A 13,977-nucleotide genomic window follows, 5' to 3' on the forward strand; every position below is an offset into this window, starting at 1 on the left:
TGTCGTATGTAGAAACATTTTTGAAATTTAGTGTTTTGGGAAGGAAGAGCAGTGAATTTGGGTTTTGTCCTTCTTGCAACAGGATCGAGGTCCATGAAATTCCAATCTTTGGCTTATTAGGTAAAACCATTGCTCCAGAGTCCAGATTCTCAAAATTACGTTCGATGTGCTGACACTTAATGTTTTTGTCCTTAAAGAACCACAGCAAGATAATTCCGGTGAAAAAAAAAAAAGTAATAATATGCAAGAACCCTAATTTATGTTCCGTACTGTTGAAATTGGCCACCGACCCTTCTGCATCTATGTGCTATTATATAGACACATAGAAGCTGTTTGTTCAGTAAGTTACTGATCAAAAATCCTAATTTATCACTTCATCACATGCTATAGAGTTGACCCTGGCCATCTTACCCTTGTTCTATAGGTCACTCCTCTCTAAGTCTAACGGCTCTAATGTTCTGATGGAGAGAAGAATTTTCCGGAAATTTTCTAAAGGAACAATTTCAAACGATCAGCGAAATCTTTATTAGAAGACCTACTCAGCGAAGAAAAATTTAGAACAGACTAATTAGTTATTTAAGAGCCTAATATGTTATTACAAACTTTATTAAGAAACCATGTCGTGTCCGAAAATGTTCTCCCTATTGAGAGAGTCATGGATTACATTGCTGGAAGAGGGAAAACTGAGGTACTGAGCGAGATTGTTGTTGTGGAGAAAATACGATTTCTGATCATCTGGCCCGTCCATTATCTGTTGTGGAGGGACCATGGGCTCATGCTGCATTTTGATGCAGAGGATCTCAGCTTGAGCCACAGCAAGCTGCATTTGTAGCTCGGAGACTTGGTTTTGCAGGTAGGAGATGGCCCCAACGCATCCGTACACAGGGTCCCTCATTCTTGCATTTGCTTCATACACTAAACTGCTCACTGCATCTGCTCTCTGATGAACCGGAAGCTCCTGCAACATACATACGAATAATTCAATTAAACGACAACGCTTAATGATATGGTCTGTTTTAAATAAAGCATTTGGGCCAGCTAATTTTTCGTCTAAAGTGATATTTTTGTTCTCAATGCACATATACCCCTCATAAACCTAGCTTTTCTAGTAATATTTTTCTTCTTGTTGCTGTAAGAGGTTTGGAGGGTTGAAACCCTCCTAACACGTTAACGAGAAAAAAAAAACAAGAAAAGAAGTAGAGAAAATATGTAGAAATAAGGACCTGCAACATTTTGCTAACATTGCTGGCACCAAAGATCTTGTGAACATTGGCAAACTTGTGGGGGTCATCTGAAGGAAAGAAAGGAGCAAAAATGCAGTCTTTGGCGCATCGGCGTCGCAGTAACTTGCAGGAAGCGCACGGAGAAGTTCCGGCCATGTTGATTGCGTAATGCTTTGATTTGGAGAGTAGTGGAAATTAAGAAGAGGAAGAAAGTGTGACTGAAAACTACAACTTGGAGGAAATGAAATGGATCGGTGGTCTCTATTTATGATAGAAGAGAACGTGTGGGGCTTTAAGTCTGAAATATAGATCAAACTACACTGTCTTAGAAAAAGATAATAATTAATTAATTGGAATTAAAATAAGTTAATTAATTTAGTTTAAATAGTTAAATATCTCACTTGAGTCAGTACGTGGGTGTCATTGATTTCTTGGTGTAGCATTCTTTAGTCCAAACCGTGCCACAACGTTTTAGATTGCCATCAACCAAACAAATGCGTTTTGCTTTGCTAGCAATGGTTCAAGGCTTCAAGCTCTGTGTTTCCCTGGTTCAAATTCTTCTCTTCTTAGCATAAATTAGCGTATAATATTACTTATAATAAAAAATATAATTCTGATTTTACAATTATTTTTTGCTTGTCGGTTTTAGGGTTCGACCACCCCAACTTAAAAATAGTCATATAAATGAAAATTTGAAAAATAAATTAGCTAACTTCAGGTGTGCGTGTGTGTGTGTATTTGTATGGCCAGGTCTAATATAATTTGGCTCTCAAAATCCAAGGTTAGAAGTTGGCCGCCGCCCCCCGCTTGTTCTTTAGAAGTCGGCCGCCGCCCCCCGCTTGTTCTTCATGTCAAAGAATAGAGTTGTATGGCTTCCACGTTCTTCTTTGACTCTTTCCAACATTTGTTTTATGCTGAGGATCTGTGTACATTCCTTGCTTCTATATGAACATTTTTGAGCTAATCATTAGGAGATTATAAGGTTTAATAACTAGGTTGTCATTAGTATTACCAGTTTATGGTACTTTTTTCACCTGAAAGAGTGATAAGTTTTACGTTCCATTTTTGTGTATAACGTGTTCAATATTAATGGCTTATTTGGAACTATTTTTAAAATGATTGAGATTTGATGAAAATATTTTTTAAACAAATCCATAGTAAAAATTCAAGAGAGATCCTAAAAGAGCACTTGAAGTGCTTCATGCATGGTGTTTCTTTCAAAAAGCACATATCTGATGTTTCTTCCAAAAAAAACACTTGAAGTGCTTTTAAAACCCAAAATAAATTCACCAAAAGCGTTCTCAGTCATTATAAAAGTATTTCCAAACGAGCTCTAATTTGATATATTGCATCTATTTCTTTTCTCCCTTCAGTGTAAAATATTGTTGTATATCAAAGAAATTAAAATATCTGGGCTTGTAGAATTGGTATGAAGGCTAATAACTAATTTTTACCCTACTTAATATATGAGTAAATATTATTTTTTCGGTCCATGTAAATAATTTGTAATATGGTATACTAAGTTTTGCTTAACTAGACCCTAATAAACTAGAGAGCCAAGAGGACTGCTAATTGTGAATGTTTGTTAGAACTTAGACCCACAAACATTCACGTGAATGTTTTCTCTCACTGAATATATTTTATGACTCAAATCATTGGTTAGATCAACCAACGGTCCCAAAAAATTGTATTTATATAATTTCACCCAAATTAATATTCTAATACGTAATTTAAAACTTGTATATTTTTGCATTACCTAGAGCTAGTGAGCAACTGCTATATATCACGAAGATGGGGTCTCTGTTCGAGTGCATTACGGGGCCTACCTCAACGCTTTCTCTTGGGTGCAACCGGGTATCAGTGGGGTGCTGCTTTATCACCGATTAAATAAGAGAATTTTTTTAAATGTTATATGAACTTATATATTTTTTTAACTTGTCATGTAAATTAAAATTTTAAACGATTTTCATATCAACTTTCTAAACTAATTAATTCTTCATCTCATTCTAACTCGATTAAATTTTAATAACTTGTGTTTAGAGTTATTCGGATATTTCAACATTTCACTCCCCTTCTAGCAAGTTGCTTTCAACAAAAATAATTTTAGTATTTCTTGTTGCACCGAAAAAAAATGGCTACCCCAAATTGTACGTAAGTTGTAATGTCGATTTGATTTTTTATCAACTTGCACGTATGATTACATTTTCATTAATCTTTTGGCCAACTTGCTCCTTGTAGAAGGATTTAGAATGATCATTAAAGCAAGTATATTGCAGAATACGCATTCTGTAAACACCCTAAAAATGTCATCGTGTTTTTTTTTTTTTTAAGTCAAATTTATATAAGATACAAAGGAGTTTAGGTGTGCAATATTTGAGTCTCTGGTGTGCATCCATTGTATGCATACATGTGATGTGAGTCACGAACAACACTTGGAACATGTTCCATTTTTTGAAGCAGAGTGTAGTATATAGTGCAACTAGAATTAACTTGTCTTATGATAGATCTTGTTCCAATTAGTCCCTTGAATAATATATAGAACTCTCTGGTATTCCTACTTTTTTTTTTTTTAATTGAAGCCATCTTTGGATCTCTGTGTCCGGAATCAGTGGACCCAGAGATCCGGGCTATTCATTTTAAACCTACGGATACCATTAATTAGCATATTTCATTAGCCCATCTGACACAAATTAAGGGTCTACATCTCTCTCTATTCCTTAAATGGCTAGGATCTCTGATTCGTTGGCTCTGGACTTGGAGATCCGAAGAGGATCTCAATTTGTTTTTTTGTTAATTGTTGCACAAAAGAAAGGGAATTAAAGAAAGAAAAGCAATTAGCAACTTAAGCAGGTAGTATTTAGATTCATCGTATCTCGTGAGCAGATATTTATATAGATTAAAAAAATAATAATAAACAGATTGTGTGGTTGATATAATCTTAGATATACTTGGGCAATGCAGAACCACTGGTTTTATAATTTGTGGAAATTAAGCAATGTTGAACCTTGAACGAACCCGTGATTAGTTCATCAGTCATTAGACTCATCACTATTCACTAATCACTATCATAGAATTTGAAACTGCTTACTCATAGAAGACATGATCTAACAATCAACAAGCACAAAAATCTCCTCTTCTATTTTGTTTTTTAAAGAAAGTCATACTCTAGGACAAGGGGCCTTCGATAAAAAAAGTGCTTAAAGACGGAAACTCTCGTCATTCTGAATATTCATGCTCTACTGTATGACATGTATAAAAATAATTGACGGTTAGATGCATTGTGAAGATCGAAACTCTCATTATTCTGAACATTCATGCTCTAATGTATGATATGTATCAAAACAAATTAATGGTTAGATGCATTGTTAAGATCGAGTCTAATGATATAAAAGTTCTTCATTCAAGAATCCAATTATGTCCGAGTATAAACCGATGCATATATACTGGGAAATTATCACACTCAACCGTCGAAACCCCAAAGATGATCTTTCCTTCATAAGAAAGAAAGATGCTCTTGTACATGAGACACTTAATTAAAAACATAGGTTTTTTAATTAATGGAGAGAAATAAAAATAAATTTAAAAAAAAACCCAAGCTTATCAAGAATTAATGAGGCCCTGACATAAGTTAAGTTGCATAGATTATTTAATTAGTATTGATATTTGTTTATATGATTTGAAGAACCCCAAAGTCTCTTGCATTAATAGCTCATCACACAATTCCATGCTTCTTTTCATGTTTCCAAAATGAAACACCCCTCCTTCCGTTGCATGTTGGTATGCTACAATGTTTTGTTTCCATCTGGTCTAGCTAGTCTCTTTGTGCCAAATGTTTTGGCTCTTGTGGTGACTCTTATAGAGTTACGCTCTTGTTAAAGAAGCGAGCAATTTGTATAATATAGGTATATGGTAATGTTTTTCGTTAATAATAATTTGTTTGTTAAGCTGCAGACTATATATACACGCGTTATCTTTGAAGAAAATATATTTAATATCAAGCATACATTCATATTACTTTACTCCCTATCAAATATTATATATATAAAAACAAAAGTGCTCTTGTTTTGTCATTCCAACCTAAAAACTCCTCCCGCCTCTCATATACTAATATTTTTCTCATCATTTTGTCACTTTCCACTATTTTAGACATTGGAATTGTGATTCATCATCTTTTGAAATCATCCTCATTATTATAGTGGTATAAACCATACTTTCATAAAGTTTACTTAGTTGTTTTTTGGATTACCACCACTACAAGAAATTTTTAGCTTTTTCGATAAATGCATGCCTTTGTATTCTTGGCATGAGACGTCACTAGGATAGTATACCTGTGTCATCCAAGTCCTTTTAGTAAAAACACTCGTAACTTAACGCAATATGCTTAACTAATTACATCTTATCCTTTTACAAAACAAGGGGTCGGATACCTAAGCTCTAATAAATTGGTAAGAACCATGCATGGTTCTTGGTTTGTATGATCGAATCCAAGAATTAGTACAAATAAACAAACAAACAAATTATAAGGGAAGAAACAGACATCGGCCCAAGGGAAAACATGAGACCTCCAATGCCAGCATTAAATGAGCATCGTGGTCATGCATGGTTTTCTATCAGTTCACGATTCCCACTTTCTGCAAAACCCCAACATTGGTAATTTCACTGCTAAACAATATCAAATATCTCTTTAGGATTTATAATCTCTCTTGCGCTCTGCAGTATCTTGGCATAGGAATCATAAACAACCCATGTTCGAAAGAGACTTGTAGTTAAAGTGGATAAAATTACAAGCTCAAGGTCAAATATTTGGTGTTCCCTTGGAGACGGAACACCATAGAGAGCTGGAGGAGCTCCAGTTCGGCCCAAATCTATATCTTAAAAGCCCACCTCAAGTTCCCAACCTAGTTCACTTTGCCATCCTAGTTATGCTGTCGAGGCTACGCCATTGCTTGTATCGAAAGGTTCTCTTTGCTTCCCTCTCTGTATTACAGTTTAGTAATATTTATTCATATTTGTAAGTAGAAAGTCTGAAGTTCAACTAACCTAATTGGCAATTCGATACCTAATTCTCAATGACCTTTTGTATGATTCAACACAAATCTCTCAACACCCAAAAAAAGGATATATATATTTTAGGAGGGGAAGATGAGGCAAATTGGATTTGTGCTGTGCAACTGCAAGAACAAGTTTCCTTTGGACAATTTGGAGTGCTTATCCGGTAAGACCAAGTAAGACCAAGGCCCTTAATATTGTGTAGAAAATTGGACCTATGATAAGGCCCAATTATGGATGATAAGGCCCAATTTAACATTAGTAGGCTTTTTGGTTTCCACTCAGAATAGTAGGTCATCCTAATGATAAAGCTCAACTTGAAACTATTATATTAATTTAGAAAAAGAGATGTTTTTAAGCTTAGGGATACAAACTCAACATTCTATCTACTAGAATAATAGATCACATGCAATATATTTTGTATTCTTGTATAATAATTTATAATTAACTTTAAAAATTGTCACCTAACCTCTTGGAAGCTTTGGAAGAGGGGGATGTTTGTATTAGTACCTTAACACAAGTTTAATAGGCTAATAATATCCCTTTCAGAAAATCAGATGGAAAAAGGAAAGCCCAACTTTTCTAGACAAAGAATAAATGTGACCCCACAAAAACCTTCAAGACAAAAACATGCTTGTCAAACGTCACAACCATAATCTTGGCATGTCGATCGTATCTGGCCTTTCCTATCCCATATCTTGAGTAGGGGTGATTTTCAGTTGGATTGGATCGGAAAAAAGCGTTTCAATGCCGATTCAACGAAGTTTCAAAATCAAATAGGAATTTTACTTTTGGAATTTTGGATTAACGAAAATTTTGAAATCAGTTTTATCTCAGAATTTTCGAAACCTAAATTGAATCTCCTATATTTGCAAGACTTTCAAAAACTTTTGAATTGGGTAATTACGTACTAATTGGTACCCAAATATTTCGATATTTTTTGGAATCGGAAATGTTCGGGCATGAAATAAAAAATTTCCGTTTAGATTGAAATTTCAAATCCAACTTGCACCCCTAATCTTGAGCAAACAATCAATCTAACCCTTTTTTTTATCAAGAAGAAGACTAGGTGAGTCAAAAGCTCATGAGTTGTATTTGTTCTTATATTTATAAGGGTGCTCAAGAGCTCGTAAACCACTTTTTCTTTCTTGAGGGCGGTTTCACTTGTCTATCATATACATTAATTCTTAAGAATTTATGAGTGGAACTTATCTATAAAAACTGGTTTGCAAGAGGATGGTGCCCAAGATCTCTTGACCACTCCAAAAACATGTTATAAGAGTGCTCAATGCATATGACTATCTAATCTAGCGTCACTTGCAAGAATTATCTGGAATGTCTTAGATCAAAAGCATAAATATGAGTACCTACATCAAAAATCTAAATTCCAATTGGACTTAAGTAGAATGTTGACATACTCAAATCTTCTTTTGACTATAAAATTTTTAAATTCAAATCTACTCAATGGTAGTGGGAAAGATAAATTTAAAAATTAAAATCCACTCGATGGTAGTGAGAAAGATAACTTTCGAATTTCCTTTACACTATGTTTGGATGAGGAAAATAAACTTGGAATTTAGATATAAGTCATAATTTATAAATTGATATGCATCAATTCTCTTATTTGGATTCATAAACATAGAAATTTAGAATTTCTGAATGGAAGAACTTGGAATTTAGGACCTTCAATTCTCAAGTTTAAATTTCATGTAGGTGTCATTTCCCAATTTTTATGATTGAAAGTTTAAAAATAACAAATTCCGTATTCAATTCTATTGTTCTTTTAAGTTAACCAAACAAGAAAATTCACAAATTATAGAAAATAAAATCATGTCATTTCAATTTCCGTCATTTTAAAATTCTTTAGTAATCTTAAATCTTTTCATCCTAATATAGTGTTATGGTTATCTCATATATCACAGTCAAGAGTTCTATTTGAAATTTACTTTCTAATTTAATAAGAAACTACTTTCTGCCTTTTTGTGGCAACATACAAAGAAAGTAAACTACCAAACTTTAACTCTTATCACATGTATAGCACGTGACACTCTGAGAACAATAGCGTCACTTTGCTAAATCTTCAAACACAAAAACTATAGAATCACATAGATTTGCACATGTTATTTTAGAAATCTAGAATTTTCAATTATTTTAAAGAATGAAGTGACGGAACTACTGTCATATGTTGTGCACATACTTTTATTTAACAAAAATTTGGACAGAATAAATGAAAAGTTAACAGTAAGGAAAAATTAGCCATAAAAATTAATTTGAGTACTTAATTTTCTAAATAAAAAGTTTAAGAAAAAAATCGAAAGTTGAGTAAAAATTTTAACAAAAAAACGTTGGCAGCTTACCCATACTAAAATCAAAAAACAAAAAGAAACCCCAAAAAGTTCAACACACGCCCCAAAATTCCAGATATTTCCTTGGATTCCACAGCAGCACATCCATGATCCACCCACGCCACAAGCCCGCCACGCGCCCGTCCCACCAAATCAACAGCAACCGTCCACGTGTGTTTGATCCAATGGTTCATACGATCCTTAGCCACCCATATAGCCCACTTCTTCTCCTTTACCTCCGCACACTCACTCAAACCCTCCATTTCCTCTGGTTTTTTCTCTGCTTCTTTGACCCTGATTTCCTCTCTCTCCTCTCCGGCAACGCTTCTGTTTCTCTCTCTAGAATCATGCTTCTCAAAGCCTCTACAGCCTCCTCTCACTTGCTCGCTCGCGGGGACAGTTTTGGTCCTCTGTTTTCCTCTGCGCCGTCGTCGCCACGGCCGTCCATTTCGTACTCGTTCTCGCCTCTGAACTCCTCCACGTCTCTGTCTTCGATTCTCCGGTTCCCTCCGGCGAAAAATGAAAGTGGGGTCATCGTCTGCGCGTCGAAGAATGCAACTAACCGGCCACTTACCGGTGTGGTTTTCGAGCCGTTTGAGGAGGTGAAGAAGGAGCTCGATCTCGTTCCTACTCTCCCACAAGTCTCTCTGGCCCGCCAGAAGTACACTGACGAAAGTGAGGCCGCCATTAACGAGCAGATCAAGTGGGTTTTCTTTCTTTTCCCTTCAAATGTTATATATCTATGAAAGAATTGTTATTTACATAATATTTGATTATCGTAATGAATTCTGTGTGTTAAAGTTTAAATCTTGATTAGTTATCCGATTGTCTGTTTTAACTTTCAAAGCATTCTTTCATCATATGAAATATTGTGCCTTTAATTGTTTAATGGGAAATTGTTCTATCTGTACCTGCTTGGATTTGTGTATGGATGTATTGCTAAATCTTTGTTCTTGGATTTGCGTATGTATGTTTGGTTTCGAATGTCGTATCTAAAAGTATTGCAATTGTGAATCCCACTATTCTTTGTCGAAATTTGGTTGTATTTGTTTATTCTCTGCTGTGCTTAACGATTGATTGATTCGTTTCTTTGGTGGAATATCAGTGTGGAGTACAACGTCTCGTACATATACCATGCCATGTACGCCTATTTCGATCGGGACAATGTTGCTCTCAAGGGTCTTGCCAAGTAATTTCCTGGAAATCCTTACGACTAATTTTAGCATTTAATACAATGATTTCGTTATTTATGGTTTTGTTATATCGCAGTTTTTTCAAGGAATCGAGTGAGGAAGAAAGGGATCATGCTGAGAAATTTATGGAATACCAGGTGTTTTTGTTACTCCAATAGGCTATAAATTAAGTTTCTCATCTGTAAAACCGAATTCCTTATCATGTTTTTTTGTTTGATGTCGGCATTTCTCAGAATAAGCGTGGTGGAAGAGTGAAATTGCAGTCTATTCTGATGCCTGTGTCTGAGTTCGATCATCCAGAGAAAGGAGATGCTTTGTATGGTTAGTTTTATTGGCCCTCAATTGTGTTTCTGTGGCCAGAACTTTTACTTTAACAAATTATGTTTTGGCCCGTTGGACACCATTCTATTATATAATCATTTACATGAATATATTTAGTCTTTAGCTGTGTCGTAGCACATTGGGATTGAGTTTTGAAGAAAATTAATCACCTTCTTAACAATTAATTACATGTATGTATGTAATGAAATGTGCGGGGTTATTGATAACGAGAAATGAGAGAAGGCAGGGCCCGAGGACCTGGTTTATGCAGATGATTTCGTGTCATTGAACTAGTTATAGGACTGTTAATTATCGAGCTCTAACTCTGTCCCTTTTCTTTTGATGCAGCAATGGAGCTTGCATTGTCTCTGGAGAAACTGACAAATGAAAAGCTGCTCCACTTACACAGTGTAAGGCTTTTATTCTTATTCTCTGCTGTCGTATTAGCTTAAGATGATTCGATTTAGCTGATTATATATGGTTAATTTGATCTTCGTTCACCAGTAACGTCATTTGATTCGTGTTATGAGGAATTAGTAATCTTTTTATGCCATGTTCTAACTTACAAGACGTTTTTACCTTTGGCTTTACGAATAACAGGTTGCTGAGAAGAACAAAGATGTGCAGTTAACAGATTTTGTTGAAAGCGAGTATTTGACCGAGCAGGTAAATTTTGCCGTCCAATGTTTATCACCTGAGTTGGAAATGTTCTACAGGGATAATGCTCGTAGCATGGTTTTGATGCTCTACTTTTACCTTTCCAGGTGGAAGCCATCAAGAAAATCTCTGAATATGTTGCTCAACTAAGGAGAGTCGGAAAAGGACACGGTAAGATCCCCATGATTCAATTTCGGAATCATCTTTACTTGATCCCACACCGACATCTTTCTATCTTATGATAAGAACCCGATTGCATTGTTTCTTAACGCTACGTTTTGCTGTGCGTTACAGGGGTCTGGCACTTCGACCAGGCGCTGCTCAACTAGGATGCTGTTGCTGCGTGATGATGAGTTTGTCCCCGTTCTTCCTCGGTAACCAGTTTGAAAGTGGTCGTATGCTGTCTGTTGTGCTGATTGTAGCTGTTTAGGGGTTTTGATTAGATTGGGACAAATTTTAGTCGAGTAAGTTGAATGCAGCTTGTGAACTACTTATCCTTTCTATTAATGCAACCGGCACACTGGTTTTTTTTTCCTAATGTTTCTTGAAGTTGACATAATTTTCTGATAAAATAGGCTGGTCAATAGGAGAATATATATATACCCACTGCGTGAGTAAGAGTTGTTTTTAGAGTGTTTTTAAAATGATTGGAAGCGTTTTTGTTGAAAATGTTTTTAAACAATTATTAATAAAAATGCAAGTAAATCTTAGAAAAATGCATAAAGTACTTTCTAAAAGAAACACATAACTGGAACTAGTATTTCTTGCAAGGTGTACTTCAAGTACTTTTGAAACTTAAAAACATTTTCTTTAAAAAGACTTCAGTCGTTTTAAAAGAACTTTCAACCGGCTCTAATTTTTCGACGAATTCCAACAGCAACTTGGCCTAGGTTATGAAGTATCAAGTAGAGTATTCTTTGACCAATTCCAAATAACTTTAAATAACAAAAAATTGAGGTTCACATGTAGTGAGTAAAACAAACAGGAAACGTATGAACATTGAAGAACAAATTCAGAACTACTAGCTCCAGGTCCAAAAGCAAAACCAATAGCCGGACAAGTCAATCAAAATTTGAAGGCTGTGCATAGTTAATCAGGCCGTGGCGGATGGTTCATCCATCATAGGTGTTAATGTATGGGATACCCTTCTGCCCAAATCGCACAGACTGGACTTTGCAAAGTTTGAACTGCAGTGAAAAACCCGTTCTCAAGAAATCAGAACAGAGAAAATGTCCATCAGTTAAATAGATGAAATGCAGTTTGAGCAGAGACCGAACCGACCCTTTGTGTTATTCAAGTCATGGAATTTTGCAGATCGAAAGGATCCATATGGAATGATGAAACACGATCCAAATGCAGTAGCTATAACTTATTCAAGTCATGTAAATATTTTTTGGACAAGAATTCAAGTCATGTACTTTGAAAAGTAAAAGTAACCTTTGCCTCTTCATCCCTGATTGAGTGGAGACGGAACCGACCCTTTGTGTCATAAAGGAGCCGGAAATTCTCATTCGTTTTGGGGATTGAAATAACATCTGCAAATCAAGGAGCAACATAAGTTCTGCAACAAAATGGATGCCGTGAAAAAGGAAGCGTAAACAATCATCATGCAGCCGGAAGGATATGTTTTGTCGGTCCTAACCTTCCCGTCAACCAGAACATGCCATTGCATCAAGATGGAAATGACCTCCCGGTAAGTGAGCACATTTCAATCTGTTTCGTAGAATAATGACCAAGGGTAGTCATTCCCTGGACTTGTGAGGCCCAGATGAAGGCTTGGGTGCCTAAGGAAGAAAAGTAACAGAAGAGTTTAGGCGATGAATAAAGTAGCACAAGCAACACAAGCATCAACACAAAAGGGAGGACAAATAATAGGTTTTCAACTTACAAATGCTCCGCCAAGTTTGTCGAGCATCCAATGCTTCGGGGCATTGAGCCTCTTCAAATGCTTCTTCAAACCTCTCGCCTGCAAAAGTCGCGAGCACAAAACTCAACCACCAAATCGATCCATTTGAAATCGAGAACATAAGTCACCTAGCGAAAAAACTTGGTTCAGCTCATCAGGGTTCGTTCACAGTCTGTTTCAACTTGGATTCTAAGCAATGTGGAGAAAAGAGATGGAAAGCTCTCTCTTTACTCATATCATCATTCCTCTAATCCCCCAACTAAAATGGCAAATCATATTTTCAAAGCAACAGAATAAAAGACTTCAATTCATAACAGCTTTTCGAAAGCCTCACTTAACGTACATCAACGAAGCTTTATCCCACTAAATAGTGTCGACTGTATGAATCCTAGAACACATCATTGGTTTTCCGTCAAGTCTTCTGTTAGCTCCAACAATAATTATATTAAAAACTATATGCACAACATTATAAAGTTTTGGATATATAGAGTAGGCTGTATGAATCTTAGAACACATCGTTGGTTTTCCGCCAAATCTTCTGTTAGCTCCAACAATAATCATATCAAAAATCATATGCACAACACTATAAAGTTCTGGATATATACCCCACGTTGACCAGATTCATACACTTAATTATTCAGTTCAACAACAACAAAAAAATCATTAAAAAAAAAGTTTTTTACTAATAACATTTCAAATTTTAGGCAATGTTGAAAACCATGAAAATAAATTTACAGTGATAAGGAAAAATATTAAAGACGCAGAATTTAAATCAATATCTACGTACTACAAAAAATAATAGTAAAAGAAAATATTCAATGGTGATTGAAAATAGGAAAAGTAAATTTACAAGGCAAAAAAAAAAAAGAAAAAAAAAAACGAAGAACAGAAGGTGAGAGGGGTGTAATTACCATTTTGGGACTGCGAGCTTGAACTTTGAGGAAGTATCTGAGCTTCCGCGGCCATGGACGTCTGCAGGGAGGGAGGGAGGGAGGGAGAGACGCCCTCACAATGGAGCATGGTGGGCTTTGACTAATGGGCTAAAAGTCTAAAACGCAAGGCCCGCCCATATTGGATGCTAGGATAGTTGGGGCCCACAGGGGAAGAGTCCGTGGTTGCGGTGGCCCATGGAAAGAGATTCTTTCCGGATCTCTTCCATCAAGGCTTCGGATCAAGAGATATGGATTCTTGAAATTTGATTAAACATAAATTTTTTTTAAAAGTTATAATAATTTAACTCTTGATCAAATTTCAAGAGTTCGAAGCCTGAATCATTTGATCTG

General features: G+C 35.7%; 2 protein-coding genes and 1 long non-coding RNA gene across 3 annotated transcripts; 1 reads left to right on the plus strand and 2 right to left on the minus strand.

Annotated features, from left to right (window-relative positions):
- Positions 1 to 517: 517 nt before the first annotated feature.
- Positions 518 to 1,483, minus strand: LOC137719386 (LOB domain-containing protein 12-like). Its single transcript, XM_068458428.2, has 2 exons — positions 1,224 to 1,483; positions 518 to 958 (listed from the first exon to the last, which is right to left on the minus strand). The coding sequence occupies exons 1-2, from the start codon at positions 1,377 to 1,379 to the stop codon at positions 608 to 610; spliced, it is 507 nt and encodes a 168-aa protein (XP_068314529.1). The 5' UTR covers positions 1,380 to 1,483; the 3' UTR covers positions 518 to 607.
- Positions 1,484 to 8,849: 7,366 nt separating this feature from the next.
- Positions 8,850 to 11,326, plus strand: LOC137719385 (ferritin-3, chloroplastic). Its single transcript, XM_068458427.2, has 8 exons — positions 8,850 to 9,320; positions 9,723 to 9,806; positions 9,887 to 9,947; positions 10,044 to 10,131; positions 10,480 to 10,541; positions 10,732 to 10,797; positions 10,896 to 10,959; positions 11,083 to 11,326. Exons 1-8 carry the CDS (start codon positions 8,965 to 8,967, stop codon positions 11,115 to 11,117), a joined length of 816 nt encoding a protein of 271 aa, XP_068314528.2. The 5' UTR covers positions 8,850 to 8,964; the 3' UTR covers positions 11,118 to 11,326.
- A 562-nt stretch (positions 11,327 to 11,888) lies between these two features.
- Positions 11,889 to 12,568, minus strand: LOC137721510 (uncharacterized). The gene is made up of 3 exons (XR_015962320.1): positions 12,431 to 12,568; positions 12,226 to 12,323; positions 11,889 to 11,975 (listed from the first exon to the last, which is right to left on the minus strand). It is a non-coding gene; the product is annotated as an uncharacterized LOC137721510 (long non-coding RNA).
- Positions 12,569 to 13,977: the final 1,409 nt, after the last annotated feature.

The sequence above is a fragment of the Pyrus communis genome, chromosome 1 (assembly GCF_041283825.1).
Source record: "Pyrus communis isolate YQ-2024b chromosome 1, ASM4128382v1, whole genome shotgun sequence".
In the NCBI taxonomy this organism is placed as follows: domain Eukaryota; kingdom Viridiplantae; phylum Streptophyta; class Magnoliopsida; order Rosales; family Rosaceae; genus Pyrus; species Pyrus communis.